General features: G+C 45.7%; 2 protein-coding genes across 2 annotated transcripts; both read left to right on the top strand.

Annotated features, from left to right (window-relative positions):
- Nucleotides 1-272: 272 nt before the first annotated feature.
- LOC311317392 (protein FAM171A2-like) lies at nt 273-5,772 on the top strand (the record flags this gene model as incomplete). Its single annotated transcript, XM_084448475.1, has 8 exons — nt 273-288; nt 947-1,174; nt 1,438-1,530; nt 1,965-2,123; nt 2,711-2,890; nt 3,341-3,454; nt 3,810-3,924; nt 4,749-5,772. 8 exons carry the CDS (start codon nt 273-275, stop codon nt 5,770-5,772), a joined length of 1,929 nt encoding a protein of 642 aa, XP_084304601.1.
- A 6,133-nt stretch (nt 5,773-11,905) lies between these two features.
- LOC311317390 (synaptogyrin-1-like) lies at nt 11,906-15,588 on the top strand (the record flags this gene model as incomplete). Its single annotated transcript, XM_084448473.1, has 4 exons — nt 11,906-12,007; nt 13,488-13,725; nt 14,976-15,121; nt 15,379-15,588. The coding sequence occupies 4 exons, from the start codon at nt 11,906-11,908 to the stop codon at nt 15,586-15,588; spliced, it is 696 nt and encodes a 231-aa protein (XP_084304599.1).
- Between the last annotated feature and the right edge of the window lie 7,547 nt (nt 15,589-23,135).

Here is a 23,135-nt window from a genome sequence, read left to right as displayed (position 1 = left end):
AGTTATGCGGACTGACCTAGCTGTCTAATTACTAACTCCTATCCCGTCACGACAGCAGACTACCCCGGATCTCAACGGTCCCTGCAGAAATATTTAGATGAACCCAACTCTGCGCCTACCCTCACCGAACTGTGATACAATGTTAGTAAATTAACGAGTGCACACTAAACATGTTGTCCCCCACCAATGATGTATCCCCCCAATTGTATCAACGAAGCAGTGGAACCAAGTGTAAAAAGTTAGGATTCATCCGCAGCTCTGCTAATGCCGTGATGATCAGGTGGGCAGGTGTGCTTATGCAAGCGCTTCTATCCGATAACATCAACATGCATGCATGCATGCATGCTAGGTAGGCTACTGGGAATAGGTCAGAGAGAAGCAATGCTACACAGCCTAGACGAAGTGCGCTGTCCTCGTAGTACAAAAAATATAACCGGAATTGGATGAATATTTTACAGTGGATGTGCTTTCTGATGAGGCTGGCAGTGTCCCCGTTCAGGATGTGGATGGCCTGGGGGTAGAAGTATGCTGGTCCCCCAAGACTGCCAACTGCTCCTGACCACCCTCAAAAAATAAAAACAAACATGCAGAAATTAGTTAGAAGGGGAACAACTTCAGCTCGCTGCCCCTGCTGCATGTATGTTTGTTTCACATGTCTGCCTATGTCTCAGCATCTGAATAGCAATAAAATATGCATATACATTATAACCATACATGCATATACGTGTATGGTTATGTCTCCCTATAAGACCTATATCAGCTAAGAGATCCAATCAAAGATGGTGGAGAAATTGGTATTTAAAAAAATAAATTGGGATACAATTTTCACGTTTTTAACGTTTTACACCAATAAAAGTGGATAAAGGCACGATCAGTGGTACTGGATGTACCCTCCCCTGACTGAGCCCAGGACTCTGGCTGACCCTGTCCTCTGTCTCCTCCATAGTGGTCCTCAGGGTGCAGGTGTTGGACAACAGTGACCGGTCCCCGCTGGTCGAGGCCGCGGTGGGCGTCTGGGGGAACCACTCCTCCCTCGCTTCCAACTCCACCACCGGCGAGGATGGAGTTGTCACGGTTACCTTCCCGTACCATCCCGGGACTTGGGTTATCGTCAGCGCGGCCAAACGTGGTTTTGTCACCAACTCCGCCCCCTGGCGTGCCGGTCGCATTCCCTGTAAGTCTGACCTTTCACCCCTGATTAGAGAGCAGGTCTGACCTCAGCTGTTTCCACCAGACCTCCAGGAATTCAGAATATAGCCTCTCCCTCACCATCACCCTACCCCCTCTCCGAATATGCCCCTCCATTGTCGTCTCATCTTGTCGTCTTGTGGAAGAGACTCAGTTAAAGCTGCAACGTCCTGGAATTTGGATGGTCCTGTGGTTAACTCAGCTTTTCTCTCTTTACCCCCCCCCCCCCTCTCTCCCTCTCCCCCCTAGTGTACGCATCGGTCAGCCTCTGCCTGTTCCCTGAGAGACCAGCCACCCTGACCGTCTATGAGGACATGCTGCAGGTGCTACTGGGTGCCCCAGGTGAGTCTTCAACACCTTCACACCATTGTAAGATCTAGATAGATAGAAGGATAGTTACTTTATTTATCCCTGAGGTGAAATTGTTGTTACAGCAGTTAGTACAACAAATAGGCACAATCAGGGACTTATTTACATTATATTATATTATATTTATTTATTTATATTTATGTTGTAAAAAATACAACAAAGTCTCTACGCTCAAGCTGTACAAGAGTGCAGTACCTTCAGTGTTAGTCAAATCAAATATGGAGTCCATGTTGATAAATAATATTTAAATTAACTTTTAACTGTCATGTCCAAGAAAGGTCTGAAACAAACTGTCTTAGTTCCCTCCAAGCTGTCTCTATGTGTCAGATACATGTTACACATACCGCAAATAGGGATAAATGTCCAAAATACCATACTAAGCCTTTAATAACACCCCCCCCCCCCAGGTGGCAGACGCCAAGCCTGGGTGCAGCTCCGGTGGAGAGCCCTGCCCCCCGGCCTCAACTCTTCCAGGACAGAGCTGAGCGCCAGTCTGACCACCCCCCACACCCAGAGCCAGCTGGGGGGCTTCCCCTACCCCTTTGGACTGGACCTTAGCCTCACAGGTGAGGTGGGGGTATTCAAGGATTTTTATTTGTCATACAGTAGGCTCCCTTTTTTTATTTCACATCTTTGATAAAGATAAATAAAAGAGATAATATAAAATAAAGCAGAAACAATGAGCTTTATTTTATACTCCAAAACCTTCAAATGAACTTCAAATACAGTATGTTGTCTATGAAGATTTGTTTTTGTTGGATTGTATTTACAAGAAGTAAGGGGTGTGAATAATTGTGATACAGGTGTTCTATGGAAGAAAAATATTAATAAAACAAAATGTTTTTTCGGAAAAATTGTATTGGTACTGTAGGTTTGGAATTTTCTGCATTTTATGAGTCAAAATATACCTTTAGGGTGCTGACAGTGGTAGCACCCTAACGGCTTGACTCCACTGGGTCCGTTAGTGTCAGCATCAACCATCAACTATTAGATTCTAAGGAAATGAATCCATTATAATGAATTAAAGCAGCTCCACTGCAGCCGTTGCGTTGCGTTCGACGCCAGCGTCCGCCGTTAGAGAATTGGCGAGATTCATTTCTTGATTTAAATGGTAGAATGTCAACGCTGACGTAACTCTCTGTCCTCTCCTCAGGGTCCAGCAGTAGTTGGGTGGAGCTGACAGCGGTAGCAGCGGTCAGCGTTCACCTGTCTATGCGGAACGGCTCAAGAGTGCAGGTGAGGGAGCCTGTCCACATCTCCATCCCCCTGCCCTCCGACTCGCCTCTCAACGCTGCCACTAGTGCCCCCCTGTGGAGGCTGCAGGACACTACAGGTCAGGATACTCTTCTCTCATTGCTGCTCCAGTGCTCCACACTGACACCCCCACCTCAACCCTCCTCTCCCTCTCCTCCCCTCCTCTCCCTCTCCTCCCCTCCTCAACCCCCCCTCCTCTCCCTCTCCTGCCCTCCTCAACACCCCCTTCTCCCTCTCCTTCCCTCCTCAACCCCCCCTCCTCCCTCTCCTCCCCTTCTCAACTCCTCCTTCTCCTTCTCCTCCCCTCCTCAACCCTCCCTATATTGTTCATGTTGAATGAAACTTTACAATATAGGGTCAGAGATGTGGAGCTACATTGTGGCGTTTTTGTGCAAGTTGAGGCCGGCAGAAAATCCTGGTGACAGTAATGGTCGACAGCCTACCGTCTAAAGTTAAATATTGTAACTTTTTGCCACTCCTCCGTGCCCTATTCCCTGCCCCCCTGTTCTCATGTGTTGTCATGGAGCAGGCCTGTGGGTCCGCAGTGGGAGCGCCTTCATCTCCAAGGATGGAGATGAGCTGACGTGGAGTTTTGTTGCCCCCCAGTTGGGCTACTGGTTGGCAGCCTTTCCTTCAGCCACAGGCCTGTATCTCCATAATTCCATCACAACATCACCTGAACATCACCACCACAACATCACCACAGTTTCATGAAAATCTGTCTGGTAGTTTTTGCGTAATAATAATAATAATAATGCCACAACATCACCTGGGTATTACCACCACTTCATCACAACATCATCACAACATCATCTCAACATCACCACCACATGACCTCAACATCACCTCAACTTCACCAGAACATTACCACAACATCATCACAATATACTACTACTACTACTACTACAACTAATAATGATAATAATAATGTCCATATCGCGATATAGCCACAGGCATTTGCTGCTCTCCTGATGTCATCCTGTTGTTTCCGGGAGCAGGTCTGGGAGCCGGGTCAGAGTTCAGCTTCTACCGAACAGTCTTCCTGCTCTCCATCCTGGGTTCCATGGCTCTGGTGGTGCTGGTGCTGCTCTGTCTGCTGCTCTACTACTGCAGGTTAGTGACCTGAGCCTGACCCCTGTTCCTCTGTCCCGTGACCTTCTGACCTTAGTCCTTCGGTCCCTAAACCTATCCACCTGGGACTCTAACCCCTAGTCTTGCATAGGCAGACCTATCTCCACACTTTGTTTACAGAACGGTGTTACCATTCGGGGATAGGGGAAATTTCTTTCAGCCAATCACAATCATCTTCGGAGGAGCAGTTGCTAGATAGTTGTTTCATGTAGCCTGGATTGAATCTGATTGGGCCGGGAATCAGATCCGTCGTTATTGACTAGACAGTAATAAACGAATGACATGAATGACAATGACAACGGATGGCTTATCCCCAAAACCTACATCCGTTTTGGAATGACCCAAACAACCCTGACCCCTGTATCTCTGACTCGTGTCTCTCTGACCCTCGTCTCTCTCTATCCCCCGTCTCTCTCTCTAACCCCTGTCTCTCTCTCTAACCCCTGTCTCTCTCTAACCCCTGTCTCTCTCTCTAACCCCTGTCTCTCTCTCTAACACCCGTCTCTCTCTCTAACCCCTGTCTCTCTCTCTAACCCCTGTCTCTCTCTAACCCCTGTCTCTCTCTCACCCCTGTCTCTCTCTATCCCCCGTCTCTGTCTCTAACCCCTGTCTCTCTCTAACCCCAGTCTCTCTCTCACCCCTGTCTCTCTCTATCCCCCATCTCTGTCTCTAACCCCTGTCTCTCTCTAACCCCTGTCTCTCTCTCACCCCTGTCTCTCTCTATCCCCCGTCTCTGTCTCTCTAACCCCTGTCTCTCTCCGACCTCTGACCCCTGTCCACGATTTTGAAAGTCTGTTGCCTTTCAGGAGGAGGTGTCTGAAACCACGGCAACGGTGTCGTAAACTGGCGGTCAGCTGTCAGAGAGACCAGTGCACCTCCACCGTCAGAGAGGCCGGCCGTCAGAGAGACCAGTGCACCTCCACTTCTCCCCTCCAGCTCATCAGCTCCGCCCACCTCGACGTCCACGCGCGCCGTTACCATGACAACCACCCCGCCGGCGGCGCCGAGGACGACCGAGGACGCTCCTCAACCCCCCCGGCCTCCCAGGACGGCCGGGACCCCAGCAGGCCTCCGGACTACTCTGCCCCCACGCTGACCTCCACCCAGCCTGGGCAGCTGGTCATCTGCCACTCCCTGGAGCAGATGAGGGAGAGTATGTACGGCAGCCTGGTGCCCACCCTGGTCATCCCTGCCCACTACATGAGCCTGACTCCGGACCTGCCGGGCCTGGCCGGCCTGTGGGCAGTGGAGCAGGACCGGGAGGGGATCCAGGCGAGCCTGACGCTGCCCAGAACAAAGCCCACCCAGAGAGTCCAGGACCAGAAGAGGGACTCTGAGGGGCACGGCGCAGCGCCAGTCCGCTTCCCAGTCTTGTTCAACGACTCGGCCATGGCCCAGGTGAGCGGGGAGCTCCAGGCTCTCACAGACAGCAGGCTACTGGAGCTGGGGGTCAAGCCACACCCTCAAGCCTGGTTTGTTTCACTGGATGGCCAATCCAACTCCCTGGTGCGCAACTCCTACATGGAGCAGTCGGCTGGAGCAGGAGCTGGGCCAGAGAAGAATAAGAATAAGAAGGGTGATACAGGGAGAATTCACAGCCAGGCCCCGTGTATCACCTCAGCCAAGTCCAGCAGCGGACAGGCCCAGGAGAGAAGTTCTCTGACCCCTGACCCAGACAACCACAGAGGAACCTTTCCTCGCCCACGACGCTGCACAGACCCCACCACCACCAGCCCCGAGGAGAGACCTGACGACAGAGATGAAGATGGAGAGAGCAAGAAGAGTCTGTGGCAGAAACGAGAGGAGAGACCCTTAATCGTGTTCAAATAGGACCACAGTAGGACCTATCTGTAACCCTAACCTGACCACAGTAGGACCCATCTATAACCCTATCCTGACCACAGTAGGACATGGTGTAACTGAGTTTAACTGATTACTGAGCCATCAAATTGCTACCTGGCTAAAGTGGTGTGTAGCAGATCATGGACATGACAAATATTGTAAAGACCAAACTGTGAGACCATCTCACTGACTGTAATGTTGGTGATGCCTGATAAAGATCTGGCAAGCCAGAGACAGCCTGCTCTCTCCTACCAAGTGACAATCAATGGGAGGTCACGCAGGGAGGAACCCATTTCGTTTGGACTGTTTCCTGTCAAACTGACCGTAAACCTAACAAAACCCTTTTTAGCAAGGACTGGTTCTTTGAAATGGGATTGTTTGGGAAAACATTAACTCTTCCTCTCACACAATGGTCCTCCTACCTTACCCCCCCCCCCCTACGGTAATAAATCCTTGGCACGAACATTCCTGAGGTCTCATGGGCCCAACAGAGACTCACATAGTGAAACAAAGAAATATGAACATTCTTTGTCTTGTTTCTTTAATAAAGTTCAATTATTTTCTCCCAACTATGTGATGCAACCACCATGAGAACAAGCCCTAGGAATAAAGTATGGGCATTGATGCATTGTATTTGTAACCAAGTGTTACTGTGTGTTGTAAATAACTGGTTCTATGCTGCTAAGTCAACCTATCCAGCATTCTATTTTGATGTGGTGTGATGCCAAGTGTAGTTTAAGATTAGGGGAATTAAGATGGGCTGTGATAATCTATGATATCATTCATTTTATTTCTGCTGTTTTCATTTTGCCACATTTGTTTTTCCATCTATTATTGAAATGTGTTTTCATGTTATTTTGATAATTGATTGGTATAACTTCAATAAATATTATTAAGCTTTGATCACGTCCTAGTGTCATCACATGATCTTTAGGTCACTTGATTGAATCAAGACCTTTTACTTCACACTGAGATTGATAAATTACACTATTGATAAAGGTTATCTATTTCCCTCTACAGAACAGGGTGGTGCCCCATACGAGTTGATTTAATTTATTAAATACATATTCCTTCATATTTGTGATAACCACGGTATAATCATAAATTATACCTAGTCATAGTCATATTTCCATAGTTCTAACCCGTAGACTGCTACATATTTTAGTACCCAGATAGCAAGCGGATCTGGGCCATATATGGGCCTGAACTAAGCCACAAGGGCCAGATCTGGCCTGTATATGGCCCAGATCCGCTTGCTATCTGGGTGGAGGGCAGAGAGCGGAAGAGAGCTCCGTCTCGTTTCAAATGCTGTGGTGCTTCACAATAGTTTCTGATGAAGATCTACTTGATCGAAACGTTAAAATAAACTCTTGGGAATAGTCCTTCATATTACTTCCAGTGTGCGGACTCTATTTTTTTCGCTTAACAATAGTTCACATGAGCGAGCATTGTACTGCTCGACCGGCAAGGCCTTAATCGAGGCGATCTGTGATCGACCCTCGACTCCGCGTTACAAGGCTAGCTTAGCTACCTAGCGCTTGTTAACCCAGCTCACACGAAGCTGTAGGAGATTTGGGACCATACAGCCAAAGGGGCATTTCGACGAAATTTGCTATCCTGTATCGTAGGCGGAGCCATAGTTCCCCCAATCCGAAAAGTTGGTGCGTGTAGGAACCACGGCTACTACCACTGATGTCACTTGTGTGAGACAGAATAATCCTGTTAGCAAAGTAACAAGTAACTAGCTATTCAGCAGTTGTGCTCGAGAACGCAATTTCCTTAGGAGTCTCCCACACTTACAGTGACCATTATCAGAGTGTTTTAAGAAACAGCACAGTACATTACAGACCAATACAGGTACATCTTGTTAAGTATACTTTTTGAGGCAAGGTCAAGCATCAGAATAAGAATACATCAGGGTAAAGAATTTACGTAGAAGAGTACAAAAATCTATACATACAGTATGTATAAAATATTGATATAAACATTCAATCTGTGTAAATATGTATAATAATATACTGAATAAATATACACACACACATATATATATACGGGGTGGCAACAATGTACAGAATTAATACTATACCATACCATACCATTTTATTTATAGAGCACATTTAAAAACAACAAAGTTGACCAAAGTGCTGTACAAGTCAAACAACAATAACACACAAAGAACACATAGTAAAACATACGCAGTATGTCACATGAAAAAGGACAAGTCTCTTAGGCCATGTCAGGAAAACGCCAAAGAATATAAGTGAGTTTTGAGGCGTGATTTAAACACCTGCAGAGTGGGGGCCTGTCTAACATGCAGGGGTAGCTCGTTCCAGAGCTTAGGGGCGGCCACTGCGAAAGCCCGATCCCCCCTGAGCTTCAGCCTGGATTTGGGGACAACCAGGAGAAGCTGATCAGAGGACCTGAGGGACCTTGAAGGAGCATAGGGTTCCAGCAGTTCTGAGAGGTAGATGGGTGCCAAGCCATTTAGGCACTTAAAAGTAAACAGCAAGATTTTAAAATCAATCCTAAAACGCACAGGAAGCCAGTGGAGCGAAGCCAGTACCGGGGTAATGTGCTCTTGCTTACGTGTACCAGTTAGCAGGCGAGCGGCAGCGCTCTGGACTAACTGCAGGCGAGAGAGAGAGGCCTGACTGACACCAACATACAAAGCATTGCAGTAATCGAGACGAGAAGTCATAAAAGCATGTATTACATGTTCAAAAACACAGCGTGATAAAAAAGGTTTGACCTTGGACAGCCTCCTGAGCTGGAAAAAACTATTTCCTACTACGGCATTAATTTGTTTGTCCATCTTTAGGTCACAGTCAATTTTCACCCCTAAATTAGTGGCAGTTGGCTTCACAAAATGTTTAAAAGGGCCTAGATCAGCAGGAGGAAACACATGGGCATTGCTGGGACCAAACACCATGACTTCGGTTTTACTGTCATTAAAACATAAAAAGTTTAAAGCTAACCATGCTTTGACATCTTCCAGGCATGCCAACAACAGTTTTAAAGAGTCAGGGTTGTTTTGTTTCAAGGGCAGGTAGATTTGACAATCATCTGCATAACAGTGGAAGGAGACTCCATGTTTCCTGAAAATAGATCCTAGGGGGAGTAGATACAACATAAATAAAATTGGTCCAAGAATTGAGCCCTGGGGCACCCCGCAAGGGAGAGATGCAGTGGCGGATACAGCGTCGCCCAGGCTAACACAAAAGCTTCTCTCTGACAGGTATGACCTGAAAAACTCCAGAGCTGAACCTTTGATGCCAACCCAGTACTCCAGGCGGGAGAGCAGAATATTGTGATCCACTGTGTCGAAAGCGGCAGTAAGATCCAACAGTACAAGAAAAAGAGAGTCACCAGAGTCCGTAGCCCGAAATATATCATTAAAAATCCTTAGGAGTGCAGTCTCTGTACTGTGCAGCGCTTTATACCCAGACTGGAACACTTCCAAAATACCATGTGTGTTCAAAAACGACATCAGTTGAACGAGTACAATTTTCTCCAGAACTTTGGAAAGAAACGGGAGCTTGGAGATTGGCCTGAAATTGGAAAGGACAGAGGCGTCCAGGTTAGGCTTTTTGATCAGCGGTTGCACCACAGCATGTTTAAAATTTACTGGTACATCTCCTGCGAGGCTGTGATTCATAATGTTCTAGAATAAGAATAAGAATATATATCAGGGTAATGTGAGTGGCGCTGCTCAGCGGCTGACACGCACACGAGAGCTTGACGTTCGTTCAGAGCGTGGTGACCTTCGCCATCCAGTGCTGGGGTGGAAGTCTGTCCATCCAGAACAGAAACATGCTGGACAAGGTTACTAAGACGGGGAGGAAAATCACTGGCTCAGATACTCAGAGTATCTCTCAGCTCTCTGATCAATATACCATCAACCTTGCCAGACGAATACTGGACGATCCTTCCCATCCACTCTTCTCAGAGTTCCCCCTACTCCCCTCTGGACGCAGGTTTAGAACGCCCAAAACAAGGACAAAACGAGCCAGCACTTCTTTTGTGCCAAGAAGCATTAAATTGTTGAACAGCTGTTGATGCCTGTTGCAGTGATGATGATGTTGATGCGATGATGTTGGTGAGGATGGTGATGACGATGATGGTGGTTGGTGACATTGTGGTGTTGGTGAGGGGCGTACATTTCAATGTTTTCTGTATGCTTGATGTGTGCAAAACAAATTCCCCTCTGGGGCAATAAAGGTTTTCAAAAAAAAATAAAATAATTTACATAGAAGAGTAGAAAAAATAATATCTACATATAGTGGATAAAATATAGAATATATACATACAATCTGTATAAACATACATACACACACACACACACACACACACACACCTCTGTAATGTTCACCGGCTGTAGATCCACTGGCTGTAGATCTGGCTGTGTTCCCGCCTCCGTCCGCTCTATCTCTAGCATTACCGCCACCTATTGGTCAGGCATGGGAATGCAGAGCCCTACCTCTACATTTTGCGCATTCCTGCGTAGGGTAGTGTGTCCCATTCCTTTCAGCTTCTTATTGCTAGGAGACATATCGAGGGCTAGTGGACGTTGAAACAGCCCTCCAAACCAAGGATTTTCAGATGCTGACTTGAAACCGAGGGGTAGATGAAAATTCACAGTCATGAGTTAACTGGCTATCATGGTCTTATTGTGCTGGATTACCATTGGAACTGATGTGTCCAGGTAACAAAAACTATCTTAATTTATCAGACATTATTTCATGTAATTTCAGTTCACAGCTATTTCAGTGGCATGGCTAGGTGATTCCTCCCTACTAACCACTCCTCAAGAGAAACAAGCCAGCCCCGCCCAAAGCCAGGCTTGACCTGGCCTGGTTTTATCCTATCCTATAAACCTATTAGATTGTCATTTGCAACTATTTCACTGATAACTATTGAGTTACTATGCATTGCAACTTAGTATAAATGCTGACAATTAATCATTATGGTAGCATCAGGGGGGAAGTGAACTACACTCCCAGCGTTCCCTGGGTAGAGAGGGGGGGGTTATGGGCGTCCAGCCAGTCCAGTGTTATATGGTCGTTGACTAGTTGCTATGGACGCTGTGATTTTGGGTTGCTATGCGCGTGAGTGTGTGTGCCGCTCGGCTGTAAATGAGCTGTTTTACGTTAAGTCAGTTGGAAATAAATACGCCTGTGTTTGTGGCTAAAAAGGACAACCAGTTCTTCCATTCTCTCTACATTATTAAGAATCATGGAGACTTGCACAGGCAACAATTTTGTGCTCAGTATAAAAATGTATTTTAAATAGAGGAATTGTGGATCATATTCAGACACTGGAATTTCACACTAGCTTACCTTTGATACGGATATAATCTATATTTCACAGATGATAAATGTTATATGTCTTTCAGTCCATAGCAAAACTAGTACAGGATTGAGTGTTTCAGAGCTTTTCGCTGCTTGAGCTCGAATTGGCATTATCATCAGCAATTGTCGCAGGATATGAAGCGTGAGTGAACGATGCCGCTTGCTCATTCCCTCCACTCCTCTCCTCTCGGGGGTTGGGTTAGGGGTAGGAGACAAATGGTACTTAACGAGTGGAGGAAGGGAGGATATAAGAAAATCTATTGTGACGCGGCCCGGTGGACCAGATGGAGCAAAGTTAATCCAATTTCTCCCCTGTAACACACGCTGTAGTCCTTCGCCTGTCTATTTCATCATGTCATATGTAGCCTACGTCATATATATGTCTGTATTCCTTTGACTGATAGTTCAGACGCTATGGACACGCCGAAACTCTGCTTAAAGTCCCTGCATCGGGAGTAGGCCTACGCATCATACTGTAGGCTATGTTGACAGTGTAGGGGTAGGGTCAGCGAACAAGTGTGTTTTCTCTCAACCTTTGAGATGTGAAGCCGAAGGGGACAACGAGAAGACGGAGGCTGCGATAACTCGCCAAGATTACCACGACAACAGAGGAGCGTCGGTTTAGTGAGGTGAGGAAGAGCGCGAGCAGTGAGGAAAGGGGAGTCGGTCAGAGGGTTAGGGAACCACTATCACCAAGGTCAACACACCGCACAAGACCGTGTCCTTCCCAGCAGTCTCGGCAATAAAAACGGGAGGCTGGAGACGTAGCTGAAATGGACGGGATGCAAGCGTATGGAGCAGGCAAGGCTGGCGGAGCCTTCGACCCGCTTACGTTCTTCCAACAACCACCAACTATTCTCCGCCTAGTGTGCTGGGTAAGATTAACCATAAGAATCCACAGTCATTATGATTTTGATTGTCACTCTGCACTAGTCTATTCTGAGGTTGTTTGCATATTCGAAAGAAAAAAGCAGGAGACTATAGCTTTTTATATTCCAGTCTAAGGAGTTTCCATCAGTGACTGCTTGCATACAGGATTCAATCACCGTTATGTTTGACTGGCATGCCCTCTCTCTTCTCTTTTAACTAAGACTTCCATAGATTCAACCCATATGGGATTAATATAATAAATCCCAATATATTATATAATATAGTAAATCCCTAATACCTTTGATCTCTCACGCACCTAGACTGATTGTATTTCCATTCGTGGGTTAGGGTTAGTTTTCACACAGGCTTTAGTTCTATCAAACGCTATTTTTAGAAACCCTTCTCGTGCGTGGAGGGATTAGGGTGAGGGTTAAGATGCTAATCGTCTCAAGGTGTAGCCTCTAGCCTACTCAACCTTTGGTGTTGTTCATGAAGTCCCAACTTCCCCACATGGGGATTGTTAAAGTATCTATCTATCTATCTATCTATCTATCTATCTATCTATCTATCTGTCTGTCTGTCTGTCTGTCTGTCTGTCTGTTTGTCTGTCTGTCTGTCTGTGTTTCAGCTTGTTATAGGTAGCCCATAGTGAGGCGTTAACTACACTTCTGTCTATCTGTATATCTGCCTGTCTGTCAATCTGCTTGTCTGCCTCTCTGCTTGCATGTCTATCTGCCTGTCTGTCTGTTTACCTGCCTGCCTGCATGCATGTCTATCCACCTGTCTGTCTATCTGCCTGTATGCCTCACAGAATATTTCCTATGAAGGAGAAATATTAAGATAGTGAACAGGACTGCAGATATGCAAACTGACATAGCCGGTATTGATCCACCAGGCCATAGAGGGATGTAACAGGCCATGTTAAAGGAGATGCTAGTATTACTGTATGTTTTCTTTGGTTGGGTGAGACATTTGGACCATGTCTCAGTGTCTTCCCTCCCTCTCTTCCTCTCCACACTGTTCTTTCTCTCTCACAGTCTACCCCTCATTCTCTCTCATCCCCTGTTCATCAATCAATCAATCAATCAAAGCTTTATTTGTATAGCGCATTTCATACCCAGAGGCAACACAATGCGCTTTACAGAGAACAAGGGAGGTGGGCATACGACCCACTCTCTACATATTCCAGAGGGAAGCAAAAAAACAGTAATCACCCGGGGGCCAGATAAGTGAGCTGTAAAAATTCTTCCCTGACCCCTCTCAACAAGGCGATCGAGCAAGCTCCTGGAGTATGTTTGTCTACCGGCTAAGAACATTTATAAAGCAATACATTACATTAAATTACATTTCAGAATAAGAGAGGCTAAAAAAGCATCATAGGAGAGACATGGCAAATACTGGTGTGTGTTTGCTATGGCCCAGGCCTAAAGTGGGCTGGTGTATGTCTGTGTGTACGTTCATGTCTTGTCTTTCTCCTCTTCTCAGCTCTTTTCCATTGTGGTCTTTGGATGTATAACTAACGAGGGCTACGTGAACCGGCCGGGTCAGTTTGAGGAGTTCTGCATCTTCAACAGGAACCAGAACGCCTGCAGGTTTGGGGTTGCCATGGGAGCCCTGGCCTTCCTCAGCTGCGTCGCCTTCCTGGCACTCGACGTCTACTTCCCCCAGATCAGCAGCGTGAAGGATCGCAAGAAGGCCGTGCTGGCTGACATCGGGGTGTCAGGTAGGACCCTGACCTACAGTATGACCCCTGACCCTCATCCTGACCTCTCAGGTGAAGGCTAGGGTTAGGCCCGGGGGTACAGTATTAGGAGGGGATGAACTGCTGAGATTTAAACCACCTTCTTAAGATGATCACTTAGGGCCTGTGCAGAATACACATTTTTTTGGTCTTTCACAATGGTCACCATGTCAAATTAGGCGATCACAGTTGCATAAATTCTTGCAGTGTCGGGGCCGGGACACTGGCAACACTACACAAATGACCGTGACAAATCATCGTATGCTGTCTTTCACAACATTCTTTCATTGCGTGAGTTCAGGTAGTTCAGTCAAGAAATTGTCAGTCATGGAAGAAGCACTGTATTCAAGCTTTATTTATACTCTAAATGATGGTGGCGGGGTGTTGTGCCATATAATTCAGACTCCCCGGCAGATTCTGACTCCCCTTCACTATCTTTGAGTTTTGAGTTATCGTTTGACTGTCGAAACCATGATATGTAGGCTACCACAACTAGGCTATATCTGCCTCATCAAGCCTACAGTTGATACTGTTCGTAGCCGCTCAGGGCTGCCGGCGTTGGGCAGCCATCTTAGGGGAGACGTTCCTGTGTTAGGGCTGACGGTAGCGAGGACAGCCATCTTAGGGGAGACGTTCCTGTGTTAGGGCTGGCGGCGAGGACAGCCATCTTAGGGGAGACGTTCCTGTGTTAGGGCTGGCGACGAGGACAGCCATCTTAGGGGAGACCACAAGGCCACAGAGCTGGTTCTGTGTGTGTGTGTAGCCGCACGTTGAGTGTTATACAGTATACTGATGGTTTTACAGTCATGCTAGGGGTGGTCATTTAGCTGGGTGGACAGACCTGTCGGGTGTGTGTTACAAGTTGACAAGTCTTCCACCAAGCCCACAAAGGGAATTACTGTTCATGAGTTAAGCAATAAATGGCAAATCACTGATCTTCGATTATGTCACACTACAAGGCTTTTCGTCGTTCCCGATGTTCAAAATCGGGCCCGACGCTGGACATTTTGTCGGCGATAAAAAATCGCCCCAAAATCGTCCTGAATTCGTGTGGTCTCTACAGGCCCTCAGTTTTCTCTAATTTGTAGAATGCAGGAAATGTCATCCCACCTCGCCCTCTTGAGAGACTCTCTCATCCTCCCTCTCTCTCTCTCTCTCTCTCTCTCTCCCTCTCTCTCTCTCTCTCTCTCTCCCTCTCTCTCCCTCTCTCTCTCTCTCTCTCTCTCTCTCAGCCTTCTGGTCTTTCGTCTGGTTTGTGGGGTTCTGTTTCCTGACCAACCAGTGGCAGGCTGCCGATGAAGAGGACAACCCCTTAAACGAGGGTGGAGATGCTGCGCGAGCCGCCATCACATTCTCTTTCTTCTCCATCTTCACTTGGGTGGGTAACCTACATCCTGTACCCTACATCCTGTACCCTACATCCTGTAACCTACATCCTGTACCCTACATCCTGTACCCTACATCCTGTAACCTACATCCTGTACCCTACATCCTGTACCCTACATCCTGTAACCTACATCCTGTAACCTACAGCCTGTACCCTACATCCTATCACCTATAGGTTATACCCTACACCCTATATGTGGGTTTATTTCTGTCTGTCTGTCTGTCTGTGTGCGCATTGTGCTCCCCCAGGCTGCTCAGGCTTTCCTGGGGTTCCAGAAGTACAAGCTAGGGGCCGACTCCTCCCTGTTCTCCCAGGAGTACGCAGACCCCAGCCAGGATCCCAGCCTTGTACACAGTGGGGAAACAGACTTTCCAGGCTACACCCCTGACATGGACACCCCCCACAACACTGAGCCTTCCAATGATGGCTCCTCGGGGTACCAGGGGCAGGAGTACTGAGAAGGAGAAGAGGAGGATGGGGAGGAGGAGGAGTATCAGTACTGAGGAGGATGGGGAGGAGGAGGAGTACCAGTACTGAGGAGGAGGAGGAGGAGGAGTACCAGTACTGAGGAGGAGGAGGAGGAGGAGGAGTACCAGTACTGAGAAGGAGAAGAGGAGGATGGGGAGGAGGAGGAGTATCAGTACTGAGGAGGATGGGGAGGAGGAGGCGGAGTACCAGTACTGAGGAGGAGGAGGAGTACTAGTACTGAGGAGGAGCAGTACCAGTACTGAAGAGGAGGAGTACCAGCATTGAGGAGGAGGAGTACTAGTACTGAGGAGGAGGAGGAGGAGCAGAACCAGTACTGAGGAGGAGCAGTACCAGTACTGAGGAGGAGGAGTACCAGTGTTGAGGAGGAGGAGGAGGAGTACTAGTACTGAGGAGGAGGAGGAGGGCAGAAGTACTGAAGCCTTTTGTGCTGCTAAGATGCCGTAGCAGACAAGACCAACAGAGAGTTGATCAGAGCTGTTCTTATGCCTCTCACCATAACCAACATGCTAATACCAGCCAGTTGTTAGAGCAAACAATAATGATCTTACTCACCGTTGTTTCCTCATGTTCTGTGTGTGTGTGTGTGTGTGTGTGTGTGTGTGTGAGTCTGTCTGTCTTTCTCTCTGCGGCTGATTTAGTCCATGTGAGTGTATTTGTTCATACATATTTATGCAGGTTATAGTCAACATTAGTGAGTGCATGATAAATATATCAAAACATTTTTTTGTGGAATAGAAGCCTGAAAATATGAATACAATACAAGGATCTTATGTTTTTAGATAAACAGACAACAGAATATCAATGATATGGAATAAAAAATGATTTATTGCATTGTATGACATAAAGGTATATATAGTGATCATTCCTAGGTGTTTTGTTGGTGCTAGAAGTGTTTTCTGAATCGGGAGCCTTTTTCATATTTAGGTTGAAAAACAATATTGAAGAGTAATGGGAGATGTGAGAAAATTACTAAGTTACATAAATATGTAACAATATGTGATCTCTGTGGACTTTGGGAACATGGTTTATTGTGATATGTTTTGATTGAAATTAATCAGTTGATAAATAGTCATACATTTATCAGATTATTTCCTGAGATAATTCTGTATGTGTTTTATGTTGTTTTTGAAACTGTGGCTGGATTATCTCGACTGGATTAAGCCTGGATTAAGGGTTTTTATATCAGTAATAGAACCAAAACAAGGTGAAGGAAAGCTCCACTGCACAGTGTATTAATATTCCCAAAATCTCGATTATCTGACTTCATTCTACTGTGAAAAGACTTGTTGATTATGGGTTAAAGAAGAGCAAGAATCGTCAAATTATGTTAAATTACATGTTAAATTAAATGTTATTACATTGCAAATGAGTTAAATCAACTACAAGGCACACTAATTAAAGGTTTAGATCTTACCCTGCTTTACCATTGTGATGTGAAATATGTGTGTGTGTGTCTGTGTGTGTTGTGTTAGAGAGAGAGAGAGAGAGAGAGAGAGAGAGAGGACTCATGGCCAAGGCCTATGATGAGAGATCCCACGGAAGAAAGGGTGCATCTGAAAAGTATTCATATCCCTTCACCTTGTCTACATCTTATGTTACAGCCTTATTCAAAAATTGATTAAATTCATTTTTTCCTCAAAATTCTACACAAAGTACCCCATAATGACAAAGTAAACTTTTGCATATTTATGAAAAATATGTATCACATGTGCATACTGTATGTACTTGCACGCTTTACTCCATACTTTGTTGAAGCACTTTTGGCAGCAATTACAGCCTCAAGTCTTCTTGAGTATGATGCTACAAGCTTAGCACGCCTATTTTTGGTCAGTTTCTCCCATTCGTCTCTGCAGATCCTCTCAAGCTCCATCAGGTTGGATGGGGAGTGTCGGTGCACAGCCATTTTCAGGTCTCTCCAGAGATATTCAATCGGGTTCAAGTCTGGGCTCTGGCTGAGCCACTCAAGACCTGTCCCAAGACCTGTCCCAAAGCCACTCCTTTGTTTTGTTCTTCTGGCAGAACAACTCTTGCCGTGCAACAACTCTTGCCTTCCAAATCTCCTCCTACCCACATAGTTACCATGTGGGTAGGAGACAAGTGATTTGGAATGTGGTGATAAAGCACGGCGAGAGTTGTTCTGCCAGAAGAACAAAACAATGGAACACATTCCACCAACGCAAGACTCACTGGTGCAGCACGTGAAGCGAGTTGCCTACCAGTCTAGGATCTGGGCGACGTCTGACCTGGCCCAGCAGCCGACACCCAGTCCAGCAGGATGGGGACGGACCTTGGATGGAGAGAACCAGGTCTGGCTTCCTGTGTGGAGCACTCTCCCCATGGCTTCAAAAGCCTACAGCGAACTGGTGAAATGCAGCTGCAAAAGCTTGAGTGGGTGTGGTGCAAGGTGCAGTTGCAAGAAGGCACAGTGGAATTGCACAGAGCTTTGCAGCTGTAAATGTGAGATAATTTGATTATTTGTTGATAAATTTCAATCCAATTAATGCATGTTATCCTTGTGTCTGACCGCTAACCGAGTGGAAAATTATTATGTAAATTCATTGCTAGAATGAACACATTTCTTTGATTTTGGCACAAATAAGTGTGACATTCTAATTAGCTTTAATGCATTCCTTGACCCAGAAAATGTATATTTCGACACCAAAATTGACCTTCTAGGTGGCTTGGAACCCGAGATATTGGCACTTATAGATTTTACATAGTCGCCATCTTTAAAATCCAAGATGGCCACCATACGCCATCTTGATGACATGGCTCCTATCAAATATTGAAAGCTATGGTGATAGAGAACCTGTGGAAAAAATGTGGTGCTTTTGTCCGGCGTGTCCCCATCCTTCTCAAATCTGATCCTAAGCCGTCTGACTACTGGTTTTGAGCCTGGATTTAGGGACATCCAGGAGCAGCTGATTGCTTGACCTGGGTGCTCTAGTCTGGTTATGGACCTGGAGTTCAGCTAAATATAGAGGAGCCAGGCTGTTCAAAACCTTAAAAGCAGATAACAAAATCTTTATATCAATCCTGAAGTGGACTGGAAGCCAGTGCAGGGAAGACATGTTTGTGTTTGACGGCCGCTGTACTGAAAAAGGAAGTTGCGCAAATGTAGGCTAGTGGTTACCGCACATGTAATTTCAGTTGGGAGACAAGCTGAGCTGTGCACTCCAGGCCATACTGATTCATCACCCCTTATGGGCCTATCCCGCCCTAACTTAGATAACATCCACCGCAACGTGTGAAAAACTTTTCAACACTAGAAACATTTTCTCTGGGCATCAGCATAATATGTTGCACAACCAGAAGTTCAACATGCTATCAGTCAGAGGGAGAATGAAAGAGCTCAGTGTATGTGTCAGTGCTGCACAAATACAATAGCATATCGTATTATCAAAAATAGTTAATAATAATTGTGTCCCCTCATGCAGTTCATATGCCCCCCTATGAGCCCTAGAGGCAGGTCTGTTTAGTAGGCCTATATAAAAAGCCATGACAGTCATTAGGCAGACTGAGCTGCCAATCCCTCTAGTATTTCTCAATATTCTGAATCAGACTTCTTCCTAGGAAGAAGAACTCAGTCCCATGCATGATGAGGCATTGTACTGTTTGGATTTCAGACACATGATTTTAAAGATATTTTTAATTTAAGAAGTCTTTAATAATTAGGGTCCGGACAGAGACCCTCATGTATTTGTATCCTTCCTCTTCCTCCTCAAAACACCCGGCCCCGATCCACGGGGTCCGTGGCATGGATAGTGGAGTGGTGGTGAGACTCCGCCCCCTTGGGACAGAATGGGTCAGGGGCAGTGCAGAGCCCTCCGGGCAATCTCCATGCACCCACCAGACCACTCACGGGCTGAGTTGTGGGGTCTGTAGCGTGGATAGTGATGTGGTGGCGAGACTCCACCCCCTCGGTTCAGAGCGGTTCTGGTGTAGTGCAGTTACTTCCGGGCAATCTCCATACACCCACTGGTGAAAACCGTGTGTCTCTAGCCCGCTCAGGGGCTCAGTTGTGGAGTTCATGGCATGGATAGTGGAGTGATGGCGAGACTCCACCCCCTCGGGTCAGAGCTGGTCGTGGACAGTGTACCTCTCTCCGGGCCACCCACCTGCCCCCACCAGTGAAGACCGTGAGTCTCTAGCCCACTCAAGGGCTGAGTTGTGAGGTCCGTGGCGTGGTGGCAAGACTCTGCCCCCTTGGTTCATATTGGGTCGGGGGCAGTGGAGCCCTCTCCAGGCTACCCATCTGCCCCCACCGGTGAAGACTGTGCTTCTCTAGCCCTCTCAGGGGCTGATGTGTGGGGTCCGTGGCGTGGACAGTGGCGTGGTGGCAAGACTCCGCTCCCTCGTGTCATATTGGGTCGGGGGCTGTGGACCCCTCTCTGGGCTACCCACCTGCCCCCACTGGTGAAGACAAGTCTGTCTCTAGCCCTCTCAGGGGCTGAGTTGTGGGGTGCATGGCGTGGTGGCGAGACTCCGCGGGTCAGAGTCAGTCGGGGACAGTGTAGCCCGCTGAACAGTAGTCATAACTAAACCACCGAGGATCTGGAAAATGTGCGGTGTCATAGTGTTTTTGTTTTGATGTTCTGGGACCACTGCCTCTTGTGGTAGCAATATAGAACTGCAGGTCAACAACAGGACGGAGGGAGGGAGTGACAACCGGACATTTGCTTACCTTGGTGCGCTGGCTTACAGCCATGCACAAAAATACCCAACCCTACCCTACCCAAGTGACCCTATTTGGCCACGGTGGGCGCTACAATTGCTTTTTAGTCACTTTTAAGCATTAGGGTTAGGGTTTGACCGGTTTCTTCATTCATGGGAACTAGCCTTCTACACAGGCTGTAGGTGTATTCCCATCAAGCCACAACTCTAGCTATATATACTATACTAGCTAATATTAGCTACCTAGCCCAAAGCAACTTCACTAAAGTTGAGGCAACACACACTGCTCACATGTGTAGGCCTAGCCTACATACGTTCTGCAAGTCTGCAGATGGGTGCTGTTGGAGAAAAGCTGAAGGAAAAAGTTTCTTATCTTTTTGACAGCTTGGGTTCCTCTGATAACCGCGAAACTGCCTGTCTACGTCAACGTAGCCCTTAGAAACCAATTGACACAGTTGACCACTAATCGACCACTCTAAACGCATCGGACACTTACTCTGCTCAGAACGCATGAATGGTAGGTGTTGAAACATCACAACAATGATAACAACCACACACACAATTTAAGACATTCATTGCATATTTTTGCATTGCATATAAACAGTCTTGATATTTGGTGTTTCTGCAACGACAGGCACTTTAAGTCCCAGCAGTGAAGTCTTGGATTCATGTTAAAATGTTATGCTTGATAAATATATAGACTACACAGTGTTATTACACATATTAACATAAAAAATATTACTACAAAATGCGATTTAATAACATTTATGAAGCATTTTATGGGACCAAACGCCACATTTAGTCATGTCCCACAACTGGAGTCTCAATTTCTCAATAAGCTAATTCAATTACAATATGACATTATTTAAAATGAAATTGTTTCATATACATATTGCTTTACACCTTTTTTGTTTACTGATCATTTATTGGATTTTTTTCATCTAAATGTGCCTGTCGCACACTTCTTTGTCCTTACCACAACACTGAACAAATGACAAAGTAACAAAAAATTAAAAAGCCAAACACAACCAATTGCTAAGAAAACAGAAGTTAGCAAGTAAGCACATGGTTGGGTCACCCACACACACTATGTCAAGACCAAGAAAAATAAGTTAATCTTAAAAATAAGAATATTTTCTTTGGAAGTATTTATTGTGTCCTTACCATAGGCTACAGCTTACTAATTGTGTATTTTGAACTATATATATTTAAAATAAATTAATATTACTATTGAATTCATGTATAGTCTATGTAGATGCGAAGCTAACCTCGCAGACCACCATACCAGTTATCTGCAATATGAGTCAAACTGTCATTACCGCAACGTCCTTACCGCAGCAGCTTTAGGTAGGCCTACCCGGCTGGCACACGACCGACCTTCAACTTTGAAATATAGTTGGATTAATGTCAGTCGTCGTTTCAACCTTGAAACAATATTGAATGGTCAATGGTTGAAAAAGGTTGATAAAATACTCATGAATCAACGTTGAAATTCTGTTGAAGATCTGTACGTTGATGTACAACAACGTCAACATGATGTCTTCAACCTGCCTTATAGCCCTTAAATGCACAATATTGGTAAAAAGTGGCCCAACAAAGGTTTCGCTTCATATATCTTTGCAATAAATACATTTTATTGGTCACAAATCCTTATTTTGCGCTTGCACAAAGAATGAGATTTTCCAAGGATGTCCTATTATGGACACCGTAGTTTCTTTGGAAATTTTGGTGCGGTGCATCGTGTGTAATGTTTGTCTCGCACTAGCTGGACGTATAGTAGGCTATCTACTTATATACAAGCTGAGCAATGTCCCAGTCATTCCCTTGTTGTCCAACTTTTGCTGCTACTAGATTGTAAGGTTAATATATTGTTTAGCTTGCTAACTAAGTTGGTTTTGCTTTTACGTTTTAACATAGGCTACATCCTGGGTTGTATTGTGCTGCAGAGGTTGTAGAAAGCTAAAAGCTGTTACCAGCCGGCAGATTGACTGTGAATGCCTTTTTCTGTAGCATTGCTGTATAGAAGTATGTCACAAAATGTGTTTGTGTGTGTGTGCATGCCAGTGCCACAAACACTTATTTTTCACATTATTGTTGGATTGATGTTGCTGCAGTGCTGCAACTCCATTCACTGCTGTTGTAGGCCTACATGTGCATCTTGATTCTAATGTAAAATAAAATTGTAAAAAGTAAACGCCTTTGTTCTCTGTGGCTACATGATTGAAAAGTAAGAATTTGAAACAAAGTTGCAGTTTCAACAGTGATGCAAAGTTGACTCAAATACCTTAATTTAAACATGTTGAAAAGTAAGCCGTTGAAACAAAGTTGGAATTTCAAAATTGATTCACCTTTCAAATTCAACACATTTTCAGCAGTGATTGTAAGACCTTAATTCACCCATGTTGAAGAGTAAGATGTTGGAACAACGTCGCAATATCAACGTTAATTCACCTTTCAAAATCAAAACCTAATCCAACGTTGATTCACATAGTCACATGACGTTGAATCACCCGTGAATCAACGTTGAAATGCCAGCTGGGTAGGCTCGCTGCATGTAAAACTGATCTTAGATGAAAATCTTAACAACTGTGCAGTTACGTGTAGCCTACCTGTTTATAAGTAGGCTATTACAGACTCCGATGGTTGAAATAAAAATGTATAGTTTTTATTTTTCATTTGGGAGAGTCAAAGGTGACCGTAGTTGCAGAATTAAAGGAGTAGTAAAGGGGAAATGCATGTTTAGCCCTGTTTTAAGGCTACTTATGATCATATACAATGGTTCAGATCAAAACGTTGACAAAACTAGCACTTTTGAGAAAGTCTGATAATTGCTCTACCACCG

The sequence above is a fragment of the Borostomias antarcticus genome, assembly GCF_949987555.1.
Source record: "Borostomias antarcticus genome assembly, chromosome: 14".
NCBI classification, from domain to species: domain Eukaryota; kingdom Metazoa; phylum Chordata; class Actinopteri; order Stomiiformes; family Stomiidae; genus Borostomias; species Borostomias antarcticus.
Note: the sequence above shows the minus strand (reverse complement) of the source record. Positions and strands in the feature narration are given on the sequence as shown.